Here is a 22,708-nt window from a genome sequence, read left to right as displayed (position 1 = left end):
CCCAATCTTATTTATGATACAGAAAAAAGGAAGTTTCTCCACTTTCTTCTTTCAGTCTTTTTTTTTAATTGGCCAAGATTGTACCTGTGTCTCTTAGTTTTACATGATACACATGTATATTTTTACCAAATACAGATGGATTTCCTGTTAAACAGAATTTGGTTTAGTATTATTGAGGGTGCTGCTGAAAGAAGCATCTCATCAGATGCCGCTCAGATGGACCTCTATGTCATGGTTTAACTTATGTTTTTTTTTAAAAAGAAAAAAAGTCTTTTGTGAAACTTAACAGTTCTGAAATTTAGAATGCAAATCAAAGTGGTACCTTAGGAACATTCCCAACACTGTTTGTCATATGCTTTTAGTTAATTGAAGGTAATGTTACAACATATTTTATGTCTGAAGAGGAAATGTCTTGTGTTTAGTCTAGCTTGTGTTGTATGTGTATTTTTTCCCTTATCTCTTATTTACATAGTCTTTCAGTTCACTTGCTAAAAGCACTTGATTATTTTCTGCCTCCAGAGGATGCTCTTGTTTTAGCAGGCAAAACATTTGACATAATGAAGAAGTAACTGCTATGCTGCTGGTAGATGATGACAGCCAAATTTTTTTAGCCCATTATCATCTCTGTTGGTTTAGTTTACAGCCTAGAGCTGTTGGAAGGTTGCAACAGTGGACATATTTTACAAACAGGAGGAAGGCTGAGTACTTCAGAATTATGATGTACTCGCATAAGAGACATCTTTTCAGCACTATTAATGTTAAAAATAGATCAGTCTTCTAGTAACTGAGTTTTCTTGCATTTTAATTCTGTCTTAAGCAGAATGATTTTTATCCCATTCATTGTTCTAGCCAGGTTGTCAGGCCTCATCTGTTCAGTTACATGTATTTGTTTTACAAGTTCTATTACATATTTAATTTTTAACTAACTCCATCAAGCAGGTTTAAACCTAAGTTGTGCGTCAGCTTATTATCAAGAGAGGTTGTATATTCATATTTCTATTTCTTTTAAGAAAGTGAACTCTGCAGTCTGATTGTTTTAATGGAATTTTTAAAATATTGATGTGTAATTCCTGTCTGTTCAGGGCTCTGCAACAGCTGTCACCAATGTTGTTCTATATATTGTCTATCAAGAATTTTATTACCTCATGAAAGAGGTTGCAAATGAAATTTATTTGTGTGAATTGCAGCTGTAATGTGACAGATATTGAGAAAATAAAACATTGCTGCTTTGTCTGAGAAGTATAAAAAAAAAAAAACACAACAAAACCCAACAACTGAGTAAGTCGGATAATTTCACTGTCTTGAAGTTACATTGGCTTAATATGGGACAGTAATGTTTCTGTGTACAGTAATAAGCAGAACTTCTAAGCAAGCAATTGAACTTTCTGGTGTAGTGTTGTCTGTCTTCTGAAAGTGTAGTAATTTGATCCCTGTTATGCAAATTTAGGAGCAGGGAACCATCGCTACTTTATGGGATACCTGTTCTTCCTGCTTTTTATGATCTGCTGGATGATTTATGGATGTATCTCTTGTGAGTAAATGTAGTTTTTTTGTTTTTTAAAAATGTCTTATAAATACTTTTATCTCCTGGTATGGATTTGTACAGATTTCTGTGTTATCAGAGCTTGGGATACCTTTATTCTGAAATTGAACTGCATATTAGTAATTATCTATGTTGGGTATTTTAAGTTAGATGATGATGGGGTTTTTGTCCTAGATTTTTTTTTTTTCTTCATCACAGCCAAGTATGTGCATATGTATTCAAGGAGTTGGGAAAGGAAGAGAGCAAGTAAAACTATTTTGCCACATTGTCATTTTGTTATTTAATTTAATATGTTCTAATGTGGGCATTGTGTTGATGTACAGTAAGCATATCTTGACTCTTCTGTATGATTTTTGACACTGTTTTTTCTTCAGACTGGGGTTTCCACTGTGAGACAAGTTATGCTAAGGATGGATTTTGGACCTATATTACACAGATTGCTACCTGTTCTCCGTGGATGTTTTGGATGTTTCTAAACAGTGTTTTTCACTTCATGTGGGTGGCTGTGTTACTCATGTGTCAGATGTATCAGGTATGGAAGAGCACTACATTTGTAATGCTAAGTCTTGGGAGTGACTTAGAATATCAAATAGTTCTGTCATTTAAATTTTAATGTTCATTATGCAAGACCAAGTGTTTAGTCTCTCAGGCACACTGGAGGAGGCAGGCATCTGTTTGTGGATATTAGGCATCATTCACTTCTCATTCACTTGTGCTTTTTTTTTTTTCTAAGAAGTTAAAATACCTACCTCTTGCTTTCCATTCTCAGAATGACAAAAAGGAAAAACAGACCAGAGAAAGGCAATAAAGGCTAACAGAGGATGAGATCTGTCAGTTGGACTTGGAATAATAATGCAATACATCATTAGCAGAAAGAGGGTGGTAACTTCAAAGGGGATGCAAGAATTTCTTACACTGCTTCAGTGTGATTTCAGATCACATTAGTGTACATCTGACCAAACCCAAGTTTTTCTTTATCTTTTTTAAGGAAAGACAAGTGATATGAAAGCCTTCAAGTATGACTTGAAAGTCTTCTAGTATGACTTGTTATTAACAAACCAATTTAATCTTTCCAGAGCTCCTGGAAATAAAAATAATCTTCTAAGGCTTAGGTAAAACTTTTGATGAAATATTAGTTCTCCTTTCTCTACAATATTCATCATTTACAACTTGTATAAATTTCAAAATCTTATATGTGTAAGCAAGAGCCATTCAGTCTTTGAGGTCTTTCCTGCCCAAGACAAGTGAGCAGAGGGAACTACATGTATTTCAGGTGGCTTTCAAAGCAGTCTAACCCATCAGATGTCTAGCAAAATAAGCGTGTAACTTTCCAGAGAGCCTTCTGTCATACTTACATCAAGATCTATTGAGGATTCCTGTTAATACAATCTGTGTACAGGTGAATCTTTGACTTATGCTGCTTGGAAAAATACATGTCAGTATTTTGTACCATTAGTATAATTAAGCGAAATAATTCTATCATTTGACTTATTTAATAATGCTGGAGAAATGAAAACTGAACACACAGTCACATTACTAAATTTCCTAAGAGTTTTATGCATAGAAAACTTAGTATTGTTCTTGCAAATCTCTTTGAAGTTCGCCATAGTGATGAAATTGGTAAAGACATTCTCTAAATTGCTTCTTTTGATTTGCAACTGCACAGCCTCTACTCTTGCTGCCTTTTTCTTTTTTCTCCATCATAAAGTTTGGACTTGTCCATCTTATTGAACTAGCCAGAATAATTGTCCAAACACTGCCTACTATCTTAGAAAAATAATTTCAAACCTTTATTTCCTACTTCAAAAGTTGGCTGTTGAGAGCCAGTTTATGTACATAGACATGAAACTTCACTGGGTTTCACGGAAGCAAAGAAAATGCTTGAGACAAGTACATCCAAAGGAGGCAAGCCAGCCCCAGCTTAACTTTTCAAGTGTTCTTGCTTTTGTAACGTGCAACAGAGTTGACTTCCTGTGTTTCACTGGGAATGACAAGATTTTTATCTTCCTGTTATATAAGGCTGCTAAGGGAGTTCTCACATCTTTTTTCCAGTTACATCATATTACATTAAACTTCAGTTTTATGTTACGATACCCTTTTAGGCTAACATAGTTGGAAAGCTGTTGCAGAAAATCATAGCCTTTGAGCCAAATGATTCCGTAAAATGAAAAAACACAAGCAACAAAAAACCCCCACCCTCTTTTTTTCTGGTCTTTTTTTGTCTCACAGACAGAAAAGTTGTTATTGCAACACTGGAGCTATAACCAGAATGTCAGGAGGAAAAGAAAGTCATTCAAATGCTATGTAAAGTAACTCCTGAATCTGTTATTTATAGTATGCTTCAGCTGACAATATAGTAAAGGCATGTCCATCATGCTTTATTTCTGGTCACTTTAAAAATTAAACCTTTTGCACAATCTGGTACAGCTGTTATATGGTGTTTTATGGTGTGACCTGATAATTTCCCCAGACAAAAATTCCTTCCTTAGAAGAAAGAGTCTAAACTAGTAAATTCATCCTCCTTTTTCAGTCTGGCTCATGCAGGGCCTGTTTGCATGTTCTCACATGAGCTAAATTGTTTACTCTCTTTCCTGTCTTCAGATATCTTGCTTGGGTATCACGACAAATGAAAGAATGAATGCAAGAAGATACAAGCACTTTAAAGTTACAACCACATCTATTGAAAGCCCGTTCAAGTAAGATTTAAAGTGTAAACATATTTCTTGTTCGTGTAGCCTTGCATACATTTGAATTGTGCAGCTTGCTGAAATAACATAGCTAAATACTTCTAGAGTATTTTCACTACTTAGAATGCTAATCTGTCAGCTATTTTTACAGTAACGTGTTCTATCCAGTTAAAGGAAGTGATAAATGTTTTGTAGTGAGTCTGGACAGGGATGGATAAACACAGAAAAGAATGCTTTCCAGCAGTGGTCATATTTTGCTGTAGAGTTTATGGGGAAACAAATATTCTCTTTATAAATCAGATGCCCAGACCAGAGGTAGTTGCTTAGTGAATGGTGTCAGTGTTGACCTGGATCTTCACTTACACACCAGACACTTTCTCCTGAATGATTTTTAGTGTGCTGTTGAATTTGCTCTGTGCAGTATCTCCCCTTGCTCTCTTTACTAAGAGAAAAGAGTCAGCATTTCCTTTGCGCTCAGGAGGAAGAGCATGGGCAAAGCTTTTTGTGTGAAAGGGAGCAGGGTGTCCCAGGAACTGAAGTGCGTGTTGCATGGGTGAGACATGGGCTTTTGGGTATTGGTATGTAAAGGGTAGGTTGGGATTCTGGTTTCTGTAGTGATGAGGGTGCAAGCTGAAAGAGGTGGGCTCAGGGATTAAATAGCACTGGGATGGGAATACAGTGTCATGGAGCAGCTTGTGGAGCCAAAGCAGGAAATAAATGAAGGCATGAGGCTGGTGTGTTGGGTTGAGGGCACATTACATACAAAAGGAGCAGCAAAAGGTCAGAAGCATGTCTCATTCTGCTGCATATGCTGTGTCTGCTGTGGGATCTGCTGCTCTTTCAGGTGACACCCAGGAGATAGGTGTTATTGTTGCAGTTTGATTTTTGTGCTAGAATAAAAATTTGTGGGATCTTTTTTCAATATCTCTCCGTACAAAACTCCTAGTTGGAAGCAGTCAAGCATCTCTCTCTGGTTGCAGTCTTCTTACAGATTAGAGTTGTGACAAAACCAGATAATTATTTTGCTTGAAGAACACAGGGTGGTCCACAGGACAGGAAAAAACTACTGTTTTTATCCCCAAATTAATGTCACATTCAGAAACCATTTACACTGAAATAGCTGCTATTATAAAAATGACTCCTGAAAATAATACCAGATGTCTAAAATAACTGACTTGGCATCACCTGTCATATGAAGCGTTGACATCGAGGAGTTGTCATCTCCTTGTTGCTTAGACCTGCCCTTGCGTATACCGTAACACGAGCTTCTCTTCCAGAAAACCATGATCTATTCACCCTATATGTAATTAAGTTAAAAAAAACAACATGTTGGAATTTTGATGTAGGCATCTTAAATATTTGACACTTAAGTGATTCAACAACAGAAAGTAAGAAAGGTTTGAATAGTTCATTTAATTCAGATAATGCTTTCTTAATTTTGTGTTGTCGAGGGTCTTAATTGATCTTAGACCTGCAGCTGGTGAACCAGTGTGTATGACAGAAAAAGATATTAATAAAAATGGAAGTTATTCTAAGAAGACATTCACTTCATGCTGTTTTGTCTTGTATCCATCTGTACAATTCAACTTTCTTCTTAGAAAGGGATCTGAATTACCATGCTATGCTACGTGATGGTGCACTGCCAACAGTATGTTACGTTTCTCCATACAGTTTTGGTAGATATTGGAAGAAAGTTAGTGTCTTAGTTGTGTTCAAGGATCAAACATTCACCAGTCTGGTGACAACTTCTTATTTCAGAACTTGCTCATCAGCAAGCACCAAGACAATTCTTAGCTGAATTGGTTTTCTACAATTAAGAACTTAAAGGGGGAAGAATTGAATTTGTAGGTAGACAAAAAAATATTGCACTTTGTTAGATGAACTATGATATTGCTTACTAACATGTGGTTTTGTTTTGGTTTTAGCCATGGATGTATAAGGAACATTATAGACTTCTTTGAATTCAGATGCTGTGGTCTTTTTCGGCCTGTTATCGTGGACTGGACAAGGCAGTATACAATAGAATATGACCAGACTTCAGGATCAGGCTACCAGCTAGTGTAGCACCACCTTCATCCTGTGAGCATATCATATCTGAGTGGTGCCTGAAAAATTTTCTCTCTCTCTCTCGAATCCGCATCCCTTGAAGAGTAGCATGCTATGTGTAGGGCTGATGATGAATCATAAGGTACCTTCTCTTCATCAGAACTTTATTAACAAAGTAAAAATGGACAGAACAAACTGCCAAACCTGATAAGGAAGAGGAGGAAGATCGAAAAGGGATTTTAACAGTTCTTAACATGAGAATTATTCGCGACAGCATATTCACAGTATTTGTTGTTGGGTTTTTTGTTTAAGGTCTTTCACAATGGAGCATGAGATTATTGAAGTATTGACATAAGTAGTTACGTTGTGCTCAGCAGAAAAATTTATTTCCCAATATGAATAATTCCACTGAAACAATAATCTAGACTATAAAACTAAATTTCATGATGGCAGAGTTCACTGATCGCTATGTTGTAGTTCCTGTAATGTGATTTTTTTTTTAATACAGATTTTCTGTAGTATTATGTACATTGAAAAATGTGCTTTTCAATACTGTTATAAACATCATGTGGTGGGAATCCACTGTAACATGTTAAGTTATAGCAGTAGGGCATGTCAGATAATGTTGAGAAAAGATACTTTGCCCACATTTTTTGGTGATTGTTTTTGCCTCCAGTTAGTGGTACAACTAAATACTTGTAATAACCCTGTTCTGAGATTATATAGTCTGAAATAAACAATCGCACAAATAAGGAAAGCTCTACTGTTAAAGTTAAAGGCCTGCTAAAATGCATGATACACCTGTAAAACTAGAGTACCGCATATAATGTTCAGGAAAAAAGTGGAAAAAAAATATCTTTGAGTTAATTGTATAAGTAACTTAAAAACTAGCAATGTTTCAGTATTAGGTTTGGTCCTTATACAGTACAATGTTGTGTAATTGGAGATATGTTAGAAGAGAAATTGCATGGGGGAAAACAGAGATGCAAAAGCAAAAAATCTTAATTATAAAAAGACAGGATAGTTTTAAATTGAATGCAACTGCAGAAGAAGAACCCAGAGTTGTCTGAAATTCTTATTTTGTTTGGAGGTAAAATAATGGAAACCAAACTTTAACAAAAAAATAATCCCCATAATAGCATGCGCACACAGAAAATGTAACACAACGTTCTGAAGAAGATGGTGTATTGGCACGTGGAAATCACCCTTAATTTCTTTAAGTTCTCATGCTACAGATATGTTTGGAAGGTAAGGAATGATCTGAAATTGCATTCCAAAGGGGCTTTTCTTGAATGTGATGCACTGATTTTTGTTATGGTGTTTTCTTACACTCATAGTGAATTGTTCACTGCTTCCTTAACTATTGTTTACAGAGAGACTGAGAATCAGGTTAGTTCTCTTCTAAGTGCTGTAGCAACCCAGTGGTTCAAGAAACCTGTGAGGGGAGTTTGGGGAGGGACCTGAAAGCAGATGTTTGAGACCAGTGTAAAGAATGTGTATCTGTATATAAATAATTTATCAAATAGTTTTCTCTCTGTGAGTGTGTGTTTAGTGTATTTAAAGCTGCTCATTTTCATTTTATTCAACCAAAAAAAATGTAGGAAGATATCTAATGAGCTTTTAGTGATGTTCAATATTGCTGTTAATAGGCATTACGCCCTGCAAATTCACTGCATGTTTGATGCTTGGCAAAATTAGCGTTTTCTGTAATATGCAGATTACAGGTAATAAAGCAATCTAGTGGTATTCCCGGCCCTTGCCTTAGTAAGAGGAGCAGTGAAACTGTAAATAGTTGATGTTCAGTATTTGCAAGTAAACATTTTTTCTGTAGTTGTTCATTGATCTCAAGACACACACTTAGTTTGCAAGTACCAGATACCAGGGTTTACAGAAGTGCAGAATTAGAGTACTTGAATGTTTAATACTGGAAAAAAATCAACTTGTCTTGGACACAGTTTTAATGGGAGAGGTTTGGGTACAGGGGTGGCAAGAAGGTTTTGCTTTTTTTGTCTGACAAAATTTGTAATCCTAATTGAGGACACGTTCTATTTCAGTGAAAACAGTTAACATTAGTTGCTCATATTTTTTTTCTAACCAGAAAAGCATTGAAGGCTTTACAATGATGTTTATTTTAATCACCAGTAATGTTCTGCATATTTGTTCATTTATGGGTGTTTTTTCACATTTCTGTTGCGGGTCGGTTGACTTGAAGAACTTCAATCCACTTTATTAAATATCGCCTAGCACCAGAAGAGCAGTTCAGTACATGATACAAGTTTTGGTTTGAGTTGCCCAGTAGCATTAACTGCCATGAATTGTGTCATGCAGTCCATGTCAAAAATGTTTGCAAAAGAGGTGATCTTTGATAGTATGTAGTGAGTTCTGCACAATTTACTACTTAATAGCTCTCTGGTGACAGTTTTGTTGAGACCTGCAGAATTTGAGCAAAGTAGGTAGTTGTGAAAATTAACTTGCATATATGGATTTGGGATGTATGAAGTTTCCAGTGCAAAATGTAACTCGTCTTGAGTAACACTGAATCATTTGACGTGAAATCATAAAATCAAGCAGGGGGGAGCCAACTATGCAGCATTTTTCTGTCGAGTTATCAAACTTAGAATTCACTTGTTGAAGCAAAACTGCATTGCTTCTGGAACTTAACAAAGCTGATCCAGACCAGCGGCAGATCAGACCAACTTAATCTGACATAAATAGAATAAATTGGAATTTTGTCTTGGCCCTAAACATGTGCTGTTTCTTTGCAGGTTTCTGTATTCTTTGATGTCCACCAGATTTTTTTTCAGTTAATGTATAAAACAGCATCACTACATTTTAAGCTATGGATTTTTCTGTATATTCTTTATTTATAACTGTGCCAAGTATTATTTTAATACTGTCGAGATCTTGATGTATTACATTGTGAACAAAAAAAAAAAAAATCTGTAAAATGTTTAATAAAATAGCTCTCCTTACATAAATTAAATCTGTTAAATTTTGTAAGTTATTAATCAAATAAATATTGACTCTTAGATGCAGTGTTTGTCTTGACTTGGGACATGATTTCACACAGTGTTGTATTTTTGCCTGATTTCAGAAGCTGTACTATGAGAAAATAGCTGCCATCTTGCATCTTATTTTAGTAAGGTCTTTCAGGAAAGATTTATAGGTCTTTCAAAGATAACGTGCACCCAGTTCTGTGCTAATGTGAAATCCTGCAAACCACAGTGGGTTTTGGTAAAGTATGCCTTTGTACTACTGATTAGAGTTACCATTCCCTAATTAGATACTCCTTTCTTTTGAGTAAAGCATGCTGGCAGGGTAACACTTCTTAAGGGAGAATTCGTCCTAGGGAACATTTCAGGTGGCCAAATATATGTATTTAATGACATTTGAGGTATTTTAAGGGTAAACAAGACATCCACATAGGGCTAGCAGGTATGACCAAGATGTGTGTGCTTCTAGATGGCATTTGCAGAAGACAATACCTTGGCTCTTCTGGTCCATGGTAAAGGTTAGATTTTTGAGTAGAAACAAGGTAACTATCCCAGCTGGAATTTAATGAGGATGTTAAAAAAAGACATTCTGTGCTGAAGATCTCCATCGGACACTTGCAGTGCTTCATCAGAGAGGTTGCTGCACTTGGGAGGTACGGGTGGGCTCCTGATGACTTGAAAGGAGGTTACTGGGTTTGTTTTATTTGGTAAGAAGCCTGCCCTCTGCACCCTCATTATGGCTGGCTTAGAGTTTACTCCCTTGCACCGGCCATGAGCTGCCTTTAAGTAAAATCAGATGGTTTTGCTATGAAGGCAATATCTGCTTGTGAACACTTGCATTTGGATTTTATCTACCTTAGGCTACTGAATGGAGATCAGTAAAAATTGCACCTACTTAATTCCAGGTTGAATTATTTGTAGTATCTTATAAACTCAGTGCTGTATCTTATAAACTTTGTGCCATATTCACATTGCCTCCAACCTTATGTACTACTTAAGATCTCCAGATCATGAAGTCACAGTACTTTTGAGAGCAAATTTCTCCTGGAATTAGGGCTCCAAACTGAGACTAACTCAAAGCATTACTCTAGCCTGGGCTGAGCTTTTGTTCATCAGTGCTTTGCTGCAGCTGAAAAGTTGACAGTAACCAAGTGAAAGCACTTCAGTGTAGGGTACGCGTTTCTCTTGACAGGTATATTGTTTTTATAGTCACAAATTCTCTGTATTCCTTTTCTTTATTTTTCTGTTGTTAAATAAGTTGTTGAGATGTAGAGCAGTATGGAGCTGTGAGTTACTGCTATGCCTCCCTCCAGGAAATTAAAGGGAAGCCCTTGATTTTTAGCAGTTTTAATCACTTCTACAGTTCCTCTTTTGAAGAATTGAAAGCTGTATTTTATAGGTAAATAAACAGTGTGTTAGATGACTGGTTTTGTCAGTATAAACTGCACCTGCAACTCTGCTAATGTGGTGGGTTTAAATCCACTACAGTAGCTACATCAACTAATGAGGAGTGGTTTCATCGGCTCACTAGTGGGTCAAAAGCCTTATTTTGGTTTCTGTCTATTGACCAGTGCCCCTCACCATCTTACATAATGCCTTTCCTGAGAAGAGAAAGCACTTCCATCAGGTAACAAGGCTATAGAAAGGGAATATTTTCATTGTCTTCATGTTCTCAGCTGCTGGGGCCTGGATACCACTTCTAAGTTAGAGCTGTCCTTGCTCAGGTTGGAAGAGTCAGAGGGAATCTATCCTCCCTGCACAACTATCAAGGTAATTGATTAAAAAGTACTTTTTTTTTTTTTTTTCTAAGGAGAAAAGTATTAAGATTATCAGTATGAGTAGCAGGACCAAAGGTTTCTGCCCAGGTTTTGTGGGCTGTGCTCTTGCTTGCTGTCTCACTCCCACCTGAAATGTGTGCTGTTTTTGCCTTACTCTGTTGTCTTTTTCAGTTGTAATCTTTCCCTCTCTGTGAACTGCATAAGCTCTTGGCTCACATTTTGAGCCAGCTGTCTGTTCTTCCTCATATCCACATTGTTCCTTTGTAACCCCTACAAAATGCTCTTTGTGTATTATTTTGACTAGTATGTATTTTTCTAATTAGGCTTTTGGCTTCCATTGCTTCACTGCCTCAGACCACAGTGGTAGATGCTGCTTGAAACTCTGCCTTAGACTGTGTTGACACACTTGCTTACTATTTTATTGCCATGTTCCCAGTCTTGAATGCATCTCCATAAATCCAGTCTGTTAAGGTTGGGGTTTTTTTTCCCCCAAAAAGTATCAGCGTGCTTTCCAAACCACTCAGTTTCAACTAACTTCTGTTGGGCATGATGATAGTTGAAACTGAACCTGCCCCTCCACCCCAGAACACCATGTGGGTTGTAGCCACCAGGGCTGGAGTTTGCACCTCCCTGCTGCTGTGGTTGGCCTCTAGGAAAGCCCTTGCTGTGCAATAGCCTGTCCTTCACTGGAAGGGATGGAAAGACACTCCTGCAAACACCCGTTACCTACAGGTGTGCTCCTCTGAGGCTCAGTTTGTACTTTTAAAAGGTGGTGATGCCCAGATTTCATGCCATCTCCTTACTGTAGGCAACAGGATGCTATTAGCTTTGAAAAAGGACCTTGGCAGAGGAGCCTGAGCACACTAACGAAGGTCTGCTTCAGGTGCTCAAGAAATTTAGGACTAGAACAAGGCAAGCTGCCTTAAACTGGGTGATTTTTGCAAAACTATTACAGGCTTAAGTACTTCATTCTCACATAAGTAAGGCCTTTGGGTTTGGCTGGTCTTGGGCTGCCTGTTGAGGTAACTCCCATTTGTTTCACAAGATGTGCAGTTGCAGGTACTATCAGCTCAGGCTTTGCAGGCTTGTGTTGGGAGCTGCTCTAGCCCCCAAAAGCAGCCAAGTTCTGTGAGCTTTCCACTCAAGATCTGGCTAAGGCAAAAGTAATTGCCTCCTAATTGTAGACTTCTATTAGTAGCAGTTCCTAAAGAGTTACATTAGCAGAGTCAAGGCCCCTGATGATATGGCTTTCGCCCATCTGGTGTGTTCACACGGAGTAGATCTACACTGCATTTGATGTGTTTAACTGCCATTACTCCTTGCCCATCAACTTGAGTTCAAGTCACCTTTAGACCAAAGAGAGCACTTAAAAGACTGAATTTTATTCTGCTCTGTTTTTATGCTGCAGCTACCTTGTCAGATGCTGTCCTCAAGAGGCTGAAACCCTCTCCCCTCTTCAGGGAACTAATGGTCCTAACACTCCTGAGAAAAGGTCAAAAGCTACTCTTAAACCTGAGATTGACAGCATAGTCCAAAGCTTGGTCAACTGCTGAGTAGGGACTATAGCTGTCTCCCTAGAGCACTCCTACACAGTAAGTCCTGTGCACAGTAACCTACTTCTAATACAAGCCAATTACCTTGAACCTCAATACCAAAGCAGGTGCAATCCCACAAAATATTACAGTGGTAAAGTTTGTTTTCCATTCACTAGAGTCTCTATGGCAACAGTCAGCCACTGAGGCACACCAGCAACTTACACGGTATCTCTTTCAGAGCAGTAGATTAAGATTTACTACTTCTGTGCAGTGAGCAGCAAGTTGCCTTGCACATGCATATGATGGTGTGATACTGGGAGACAGTTGTCCAACCTCTGAAGGCCATGATCAGTGCTCAGTATGTCCAGCTTCCAGTCACGCTGGGTGCAGACCTTCCCTGAAGGCCAAGTCTGTAGCATCATATCTCCACCCCGAAGTACCCCAAGCCCACTTCCTATACTTTTATTGCTGACAAAGCATGTAACACTTGACTTCAGGATATATCAACAAGCAAAGCTTTACTGACTTGATACTCAGTATTAAAAGTGTTACAGTGTGATATACAAAGCAAGGAAAAAAGCAGTGCTTTTTTTTTTAAAAAAAAAAAATCTGCTGAATGTATGCCCAAGCACTACAGTAACTAGTATCTGTTTCACAGTAGTTAGTAATATTTAGGAAACTTTTGTTTCTTGTAGCAGGATCTCAGCAGAGCCGTAAGGGGTTCTGAAGGGACTTTGAGCTGTGCCCCCTTCACTGGGCATGAACTAGGGCGCCTGCTCCCTGGCCATACCCAAATCCTTTGGGGCCAAAATTCTTCGCGTAACAACCTGCAAGAAAGATGAACATGTGGAAGCTGAGGCTTCTGACTCAATCATTAAGAACAGCACTGTCTAGGCTAACTCCCTCAGTCACTTCCTATTAGTCCCCAAGAACATTCCCACTGGAAGCAACCCTGTTGGAAAAAACATTTTGTTAAGCTGCGGAACCACCATGCCTGAACTCAACAGCCATGACAGTTTGGTCCATATAGCTCCCAACCTACTCTGTGAAAGCAATTCATAACTTAGTTCTGTGGCTAGGTATCTGTTAAGACATATACTGTCATCAGTACATCAAACCAGTGTGGATCAAGTGATGATGGCAGGATGCCTCCTCCTAGCTTCTTTCCTCACTGACGCAGGCAGAGAGCACGAGCTGCTGCTGCATTTCTCAGTTTTGCTTGATGCAAATGCAAGCTACGTCAGCAGCTTCAATATGTACTTTATTTCTCAGCTCTATTCATATGACTTAGAGAACATTCCCATCTTGACAGGAGCCTGAAAGTTTCTTATATCAGGAATAAATTCAGCATCCATCCTTGTAACACAGTACAGAATCACAGAATCATTCAGGTTGGAAAAGACCCTTGGGATCATTGAGTCCAACCATCAGCCCTACTCTACAAAGTTCTCCCCTACACCGTATCCCCCAGCATCTCATCTAAATGACCCTTAAACACATCCAGGGATGGTGACCCCACCACCTCCCTGGGCAGGCTATTCCACTGCCTGACCACTCTGTGAAAAATTTTTTCCTAATGTCCAGTCTGATCCTCCCCTGTTGCAGTTTAAAGCCGTTCCCTCTTGTTCTATCGCTAATTACCTGTGAGAAGAGACCAGCATCAACCTCTCTATAATCTCCTTTCAGGTAGTTGTAGAGAGTGATGAGGTCTCCCCTCAGCCTTCTCCTCCCCAGACTAAACAGTCCCAACTCTTTCAATCATTCCTTATAGGATTTATTCTCCAGGCCCTTCACCAGCTTCGTTGCCCTCCTCTGCACTCGCTCCAGCACCTTGGTTTCTCTCTCATATTGAGGTGCCCAAAACTGGACACAATACTCCAGGTGTGGCCTCACCAGTGCAGAGCACAGGGGGACTATCACCTCCCTACTTCTGCTGGTCACACTATTTCTAATCCAAGCCAATTACTTTGAACCATAAATAAATGATCTTTGTTTCTTTCCTCACCTTTACAATAGATTTCTCCCTCCTTTTCAGTTAGGGTTGTAGATTCTAGGCTTTTTCCACACTTGGCACATCGGAAGCAGTTTTTGTGCCATGGCTAGGGAAAAAAAAAAGAAAGAAAAAGATAGTTTAAATACACAGAATGCCTGACTTGGTAAAAAAAAATGCATTAACTGGAGATGCTTGCATCAATACCGTTTATAGATGACTGGTGCAATAAAAACCAGTTCAAGTGCATCAGTAGCAGATGAGAGCATCTGCATTTCTGCGAGTGATGCAAAGCCCCGAATTCCACACTGTGTCCTGCTCAGGGCAACATTTTGAAAGGTTAGGGCTTACTCTAATCAACTCAGAGCAGATCTTGGCTCTCTGTATCAAGTCAGACAGCTGGCTCAGTTTTACACAGAATTTTCAGAGACCATCCCCTTTCTACTGAAATATTCAGCCTTTACCAAAAGCTGCACACCACAAGACTGCTCCCTTCTTCTGGGGGGAAAGCACTCCCATAGTCTGCTTCAAGTCTCTGGCACAAGACGATATTGAAGCTTCACCTCTGAAGCCCAGGGTAAGCCCTCATCATCCTGTATTTCAAGTGCTTTTTGTTAAGCTGATTGATTTGACTATTTCCAATGCTAAGAAATGCAATTTTAAGGTAATTCTGCCTCACGGTTCCCTACTGAAACCCACATAACGTACCTTGTTCACGTTAAAGTCCACGTAGCAGGTACAAAACAGAGCATGCAGTTCCTTACCTTTCCAGCCCCTATTACTTTCTCTGCCGCATAAACAGAATCGCCACACCTGGAGCATTTCTCTGCCCCTCCGAACTTCTGAGCAAACTTTGAAGTGTTTGGATTTGTTGTGGGTCTGTGGGGAGAGGGCGTGCTGAAAGAAACAGGACATTTGTTGTCTTTACTCTTTTACTAAATGACCTCTTGCTCTTCTTAACAACCCTGACAGAGCAGTATCCAACACACAGTACAGAATACAGTATTTCTGCAAAACTGGTGAAGTAAGTTACCAGCAAGGCTATCAATTACACTTGGCGGGGAAAAAAAAAACAAACATAAAACAAGAAGAGAAAGACCATGCTTCAAAGCATAAAAAGAAGCTACTGTAAAAGCCAGTTTTCTAAAGAGCCTTCACCTTTTCACTTCTCTAGAACTGCTGAATTCTGTATCAGGATGTGGATTTATCAGATGGGGAGTTACAAATAATTCTGTTAAATTCCTGTCCACTGATCATAATCTGGAACCTGAACTGATCACTGAACCTGGGTGGAGCACATATATCATATAAACATCAAGCAATAATTTGGAAACTTATACAAAGCAATTTGTGAAGCATACCTCAGCTTCATTCCACATGCTTTGCTTTACAGCAAGAACTTAATCAGGCTAGGAATGTTCACTATTTATTAGGCCTCTTGGTTTTGGCTATAATTAAGCAGAAATGATTCTTCATTTGCCAGTTAAAAATTCATTCTTGTAGCCTCAGATTCTCAGCTCTCTAAATCCATCCCTGCCATAACCTGTTGAACATTTGCATTTGCAGCTTATTTAGGAGAGCAACTCAAGACCCACAGTCACCTCCTCAGACTTGTGCGGAGCCATCAGCAGCTCTGTAATCCAGTCCCCTATGGCTCATGCATAGGGTTAGTGCATCTTTACCTGCAGTAATTCCTGCTCATACACTGCCTACTCACATAGTCACCAGTGGAAGTTTCGTGCACTGCAGGTTAAATGCCCTGCATTCGATTATACTGGGGCATTTTTCAGCATTTGATTCATGTTGTCTGGAATAGAAAACCTTGCCTGAAAGACTCCTCTGAAAACAGTACTGAAGGACAAGGGTCACACAGCACCCAGCTCAGTTCACTCACCTCTCAGGCTTGATGCCCAGTCTCTCTCCCCTGTCCATGTTCAGCGTGCCTGCCCCTTGGCCATATCCATAACCTTTCGGGCCATACTTTTTTCCATAGCAAGACTTGCAGTAAACTTCAGCATCATGAATTGCTACAGTTGTGCTGTCCAAATTTTTCCGGCAGACCACTGGAGGGGAAAAAAAAAAAGTTTAAACTATCTTAAGGGAGCATTTGTATGAGCACATGTAGTAAGCCAAAAAATCAAGTGACAAGTGATGTTATGCGTTTCCTTGTCCATAATTCCTCTTATTAGGTTGTGGGACAGCCAGTGATTAGGGGAAGCAGGTTGTTTGAATTAATGAATTATGCTTAGCCCTGTAAAGGCCTCCATTCCCTCCCACCTCTTCATGACCATGACATTTAAAGCCTGGAAACTTGCTGTGGTTTGACAGATGAGGCTGCTCAGAAACCCAGATAGTGCAGTCAGCAGTTTCCCTTCACAGATGCCATAGAGCATAAAGCAAAAATCTATGAGTGCAGAAGAGCCCCTGTCCTGTCCTTCTGGCCAAGGTGGGGCTGTGGAAAAAAAACAAAAACAAAAACAAAACAAACTTCAAGGTTTTCCCCCTGTCTTGGTACTAGTTTGGAGCAGAGCTGGGACTTTTTCACAGCTGTCACTGGAGATACTGTGCTTTTCTGGCATTCCTGCATTGTCCTTCAGCACAATGCAAGCACTCTGCTCAAGGTTACAGTAGAAGAACTATTTCCTTCTTAAACCTTCTTTTGTGTCCTAACTGGCATGGTCTTTCAGTCCACAACAGCATTATGCCCAAGACAAAGAAGTGTGTGTGTGTGTAATGGAACACAAGTCTTAAGAATTTTTTTGTTTAAAAAGAGTTTTAAGGTCTTCAAAATACAGTGTGACCTTTGCTTATGGCATTCATTAGCTTCAAGGTTCTTTTTACAAGATACAAATATCCAATAAGTAAATCAACTAATGCATGTTTGTTAAGTCTACAGACTTTAACCCCAGTAGGACTATGCACTAAGAAAAAGCAAATAATCAGACACACTAGAGCCATTGTTTGACTGTTTAGTTCCAGGTTTCTTTTAATAGAAACTACCATAAAAGGCTGAAAATGAGGCAGCCGAGACATCTAATCTTTTTTTGTGACTGCTGCAGAGCTAAGGGAATGGAGCGTAGGTGCGCCGAGGCTCACATGCCAGCACACTACACTGATGTTATGCTGCAGACATCGTGCTGCAAACTAGTGAGAGGGCCCATTCTAACTGTGGCTTATATGAAGAGGGAGGCTCTGCCTGTAGGTATTAAACACCAGCAAGCAGGACAAAACAGTACCTCATGTTTGTAAGAAGATAAAATTCTCTGATTCAGACAGACAGGCTTGTCTGTTTGCAAAGCAGTAGCCTCCAATTCACAGCGACCCTTTGTTCTCTTCATCTAGGCAGAGGTCTTTTCAGCAGAGAAAGCTATTTTCAATGCCTCACTGGGCTTGTTGGTTGGACTGGAAAACAATGCTTTGGACTTCTTTCATCTGAAATAAACCACAGACGCCTGTGCCAAGAAAGTCTAGGCTTTCAGCCATGCTAAAGCACCAACAACTCGGCTGTGCTCAGGCACGTCAGTGTCCCCGTCTGCACGGGACTTCAGGGCAGGGGCTTGATAACTGTTCTCAGCTGCTGCCAGCCCCAGGACCACCAGAAGAAGTCCAGCTGAGCTCAGATCAGTGCAAAAGGCGTTCTGCTACTGGGCTTTCTTCTCTGTGTGAGTGACACTTAAGCCAGGTTTCCATCCTAAAGATCCCTTAGACTCCTGAGAAGGCTGGGAAGGGGGGCAAACGGAGGAGAAAAGCATGATGTGCTCTGCTTTGGGAGGCACAGGAGTCAAGCCCAACACGTGATGGACAAAGCCATCTCTGGCTGCTGCCATCCCCTGTGCATCACAGGTGCCAGCTGAGCCTGGGACGTCTGCAGTAGACCAACACCTTGCTGTTGTGATTCCACAGTGATGCCAGGAGAGGTTTTGCGGGGGAGTGGGCAGGGAACACTTACTGCAGAGAAAACAGCACCGGTGGAAGCTCCTCCCGTCGCACTGCACCTCCTCGGCATGGTAGACGGTGCGGCCGCAGGCACCACATTTGTTGCCACCTCCCCAGTTCGGCATGGTGGCTCTGTGCGCCCAGCCAGGCAGGAGGGGAGAAGGGGAGAGATTTATTAATCACAGTGTCATCCACCACCCCAGCTCAAGGACAGCTGGCATTACAGGCTCCTTGAACCCAGGTGTATGAAGTTTGTATATCAGAGCACAAGCCTGCAATTTCGCCAATGGTTTAAAAACGTGAGTGACGTTCCACCACATGAGAAGTTTTTGTGATCAGATCAATTTCTCAGCCCTTCAGATCCCAGACTAGACTTAAAGGCTTAGGCAGGCTCTCTACAGCTGTTTGTAAAAGCAGATGGACTGGCAAGGGGAACAGAGGCCACTGCTGCTGCTGAACAGCAAGAAAAACAGAGACACAGTCTTCACGAGACGTGTCCTCCTGTCCTTGCCCAGAGTTTTGAAAGTTACGTAAATTGGATACGCACAAATTATAGTTTCATGCACAAGGGCTTTACTGTACCTTGAGCAAACACCCCCCCAGATGGATATAATTTCAGTTTCTATGCTTCATTAACAGTGGGCCTCTTGTCTGATGGAAGCAAACCAATTGTGCCAACAACGACATTTCATTTTACCGCAGGGCCTATCATTTGGGATGCAGTCAAAGCCAAAGTTCACCTCATCGAAGAACCACTTACTAGGGCTGTAGGGACATTCTGCACTCCTTTAAAATCATGCCTGCACTTCAAAGAAGCTTAAGGGGGATTATTTCCCAGGGACTCCACCACTATTACACGAACTGCACCTTTACCAGACAGGTATATGAACCAAACCCAACTGCTCAAGGAGCCACAGCTGCTTTAAAATAAAGTAAAACTCACTCTCACGCATTACTTGCAAAGGACAGAAGGTTAGCAGGGAGGGACAGGCACCATCATCCATCATGTCAAACTACAGTCTTGGGAACAGTCTCCTACATCAAGCCAGAAGCAGCAACTGTCCCACCTCAAGCTGAGCTGCCCCCTCCCCAGCTTCCCTGCACTCATGCCATCACCACCAGCAGTTCCCTCCCAGTTCAACTGGGAGCTCCTCCTGCTCCTCCTATTAACAGCCCTGGGTTAAAGCACCAAAGCAGAGTACTGCCCACCACCTTTGGCTTTTCTGGGGCTTTCTTCCTCCCACCACCACAAACTAACATAGCAGTGTTAGCTGAAGGCTCATCTCTCAGTCATTGCTGACCTGGCCATGACTTGCAACCATTGGTTAATGCTGGTTTGCTCCCCCGGAGCTCACCACCAGGGGACCACCTTTCATAATCACAGAGGTCAACAGCAGCCAAACAATCAATAATTGAGGGTTATCAATTCTGTGATCCTAAGCCAGCAGCGCTGCTCAGGCCTCATCACCCTCCCCCTGCTCCTTCATGACCTTTGTTTCAGACAAGATTTCTGGGTGAGGTCCATGGGTTTGTCCACTGGAAGCCCAGAGGGCACCCCCTGCCACCCTACCCCACCAGCAGCACTGTTCCCTCCCAGCAGGCTCCCCACAGCAGCACTGCAGTACAGGTCAGCTATCAGGGAGGGAGGGAGGGATCTGTCGAAAGCTGCTAGCTTCTCTCTGCACAACGCACCTTCAGTCACCCTTAGAGGCTCTCCTATGTTGGCCAGACAGGGAGAAGAGACACACGACAGCATCCCCACACATGCCCCACATGACCTGCTGCCTTCAGTCAGCTTTGCCACTTATCCCTCTGAACCAGCACCAGAGGACTACCAACATCCAGTTATCCCCCTGGCCAACAGAGAGGAACTGGAAACACTGCCATGACTCACAGAGGACTGCTTTGCTTCAAGATGCTATTTCTACAAGCAGCTCTCACTGACACGTGGGAGAGACTTCAGTGCAGAATGAGGGGTCTTGCAGATGCCCGGCTGCTGCCTTGTGCTCCCCAAACAAGGTAGAGGAGACTCACAAATCACATCTCAGAGCAGCAGTTCTGGCTACGCCTGAATTAAGTGACCCATCTTGCCAGTCCTGCTAAAACAAGCCTCCTGCCCAAGCAGTCTGACCAGCAGTTCAGCAGTTTTAGGGATGCAGGGAAGGTTGTGTGGTTCCTAAGTAAGAGCTGCTGCCAAGTAGCTGCTACAAGACCTTTGTCCAAGACAAGCAGACAGCCATTCATGGCATGTGGGAAAATAAGATTAGTTTATTAACCTAAATTGGGGCATCTTAGGTACATTCCTAAGCAAAGGCTTAGGAAACTTCCTCAGAGCAGCTGAGCAGCACCATTTGCACACTGACACTAATTACTGAGCTATCCCTTTGTTTAATACTTCTACGGGATTAGCACCATTACTGTTCCATGGTTTAGCACTAATACCCTGACCAAGCTCATAAAATTAGTTTTATGACATTTCCCACTTTGCCTTTGTCATTCTTGGCACAACTGTAGAGTCTAAAAATTAAGATTCCATTTCTTTTATTCAAGTGCTTGGCTGTGCTACCGCACAGCAGCTGACATCAATCATGGAAAAGAGCGTCCTTAGTTAAAGGGAATATAGGCTGCACAAAGCTTTGGAAAAGGAATGCATGGCCTGGAAAAAAAAGAAAAAAAAAAATGGAAAAAAGAGAAGAGATTCCTTTCTACTTTGGATTCCTTTCCAAAATGTAAACGGTATTTGATGCAAGAACTACTTCTGTGTTTCCCTCTCACCATCCCCACACTCACGTTCTTTTGTGCATTTACATGAGTCTAAACTATTTTAATCATTTTGTTAGCGAGCAATTATTTAGTTTCCATGCATACTAGAGGTGAGGACCTGGATCAAGTTTCCAGCTTTGCCCCAGATTTCCCATGTAATATTGGGCAACACAGGGTGCAATTGCACCCTTTCTTCCCAAGGGAGATGAAGTATTAGACGATCTGGCAACCATTAGCTGATTCAAATCTTCTGATAAGGGCTCTGGGTATTCGTTAAATGAAAAGCAAAAAGAAACTTAAGTCTGTGCTTCAAGGTGACTGTGGTCTCTTCCACAGAAGATATTTCCATTCTCATGATGGTTTACATGGTAAGAACGGCAATACTTCTTCAACTACCCCACAGCAAGGGCTACCCTGAGGCAGTGGTGCCCAGAAGGCAGCTAGGGGGAGAAGGGCTGATGACCTAAAGCAGCTCTGTGCGCGGGAGTGTTCAAGCCTGTGCTCCTGCCACCAGCCGCTCTCACCGGGCCAGCCTAGAGCTTCATGCTGCCCAGGTCTCCTTCGAGAGCTCCACAGGTAGCAGGTTCAGACTTCCAACCCCGCGTTAAGCCATCCTTGCTCCCTCAAGACTTTTTGGCTAGTTCAGACAGGCCTTCAGGGAGTCAGGAGCAGTAATTAAGCATCCAGATGATCTCACTACCAGTAACAACATTTCTGACTTTCGATTGCAGGTTTGTTGGCAGCTACTGTCCTCTAATGAGGAAATCCTGACTTCTGCTCAGCTTGTACCCAGTCAAGAGGGAAGCACGTTACTCGACCAGCATTCTCCAAAACCACCAGTGACAAGCCACGGCAACTGCAAAGTCCTCTCCAACCCGTTTGTTTACGGCGGGTTTAAATACAAGAAGGCTAAAACAGCCCCGAGACAGCCACTGAGGAATTTCTAGCTACCCGGTTATCCCGGACTGCTTTTTCAGCGGCCCGTTGGGGAAGCCAAGCGTCTTGTGCCCGCTCAAGGCGGCGGCCCCAGCAGCTCCGGGCGGCGCCCAGTCCCCGCGCTGCCCCCGCCGCCCGGGAGCGCCCTCCGGCCGGGGCTCAGCACCGGGAGCGGGGCACCCCCGGGCCCACCCTCCCCCTTTTCTGCTGGCACCCGCAACTTGCTGAGATGTTTTCCTTCCCGTTTATGATTTTCTTTTTTCATTTGTAATGAATTGTGAATGACCAGATTGTGCGCAATTTATGAACGTCTCAGAGCCCTGATCCATGAGCAAAGCCACTCTCTGTTCCTGTGGAACATGGTAGCGTTCGCTGTGAGCAAGGCCAAGAGTCTGCTCAAGCATCATAGCAAAAATTTTAGTCTATGTTTTGAGGGAAGGAAGCACAACGAGAAGCAGAAGTTATTACCAACTCTTGTTTCAGGATTTGGAGGTTACATGA

The 22,708-nt window shown here is 41.4% G+C and overlaps 2 protein-coding genes across 3 annotated transcripts in view; one reads left to right on the top strand and one right to left on the bottom strand.

Moving 5' to 3' along the window:
- Positions 1-13,174, top strand: part of ZDHHC17 (zinc finger DHHC-type containing 17) — an 83,051-nt gene extending 69,877 nt beyond the window's left edge. The window contains exons 14-18 of one of the 2 annotated variants that reach the window (XR_003400295.1): positions 1,448-1,531; positions 1,918-2,075; positions 4,145-4,239; positions 6,156-7,524; positions 9,042-13,174. Coding sequence is in view for 1 of the 2 variants with exons in the window: in XM_026867305.1 (XP_026723106.1) it covers positions 1,448-1,531; positions 1,918-2,075; positions 4,145-4,239; positions 6,156-6,294 (476 nt within the window). In the remaining variant the exon portion in view is untranslated. Of the gene's footprint in view, positions 1-1,447; positions 1,532-1,917; positions 2,076-4,144; positions 4,240-6,155 lie in introns of both variants that reach the window. The other variant, XM_026867305.1, reaches the window with a different exon arrangement.
- On the bottom strand, positions 13,078-18,672 carry CSRP2 (cysteine and glycine rich protein 2). The gene is made up of 5 exons (XM_026867505.1): positions 18,522-18,672; positions 16,467-16,635; positions 15,337-15,469; positions 14,588-14,681; positions 13,078-13,409 (listed from the first exon to the last, which is right to left on the bottom strand). Exons 1-5 carry the CDS (start codon positions 18,631-18,633, stop codon positions 13,333-13,335), a joined length of 585 nt encoding a protein of 194 aa, XP_026723306.1. The 5' UTR covers positions 18,634-18,672; the 3' UTR covers positions 13,078-13,332.
- Positions 18,673-22,708: the final 4,036 nt, after the last annotated feature.

The sequence above is a fragment of the Athene cunicularia genome (assembly GCF_003259725.1).
Source record: "Athene cunicularia isolate RWA chromosome 1 unlocalized genomic scaffold, athCun1 chr1_part2, whole genome shotgun sequence".
Taxonomy (NCBI): Eukaryota; Metazoa; Chordata; class Aves; order Strigiformes; family Strigidae; genus Athene; species Athene cunicularia.
The sequence above is the reverse complement of the archived record's forward strand: the minus strand, read 5'-3'. Positions and strand labels throughout refer to the sequence as shown.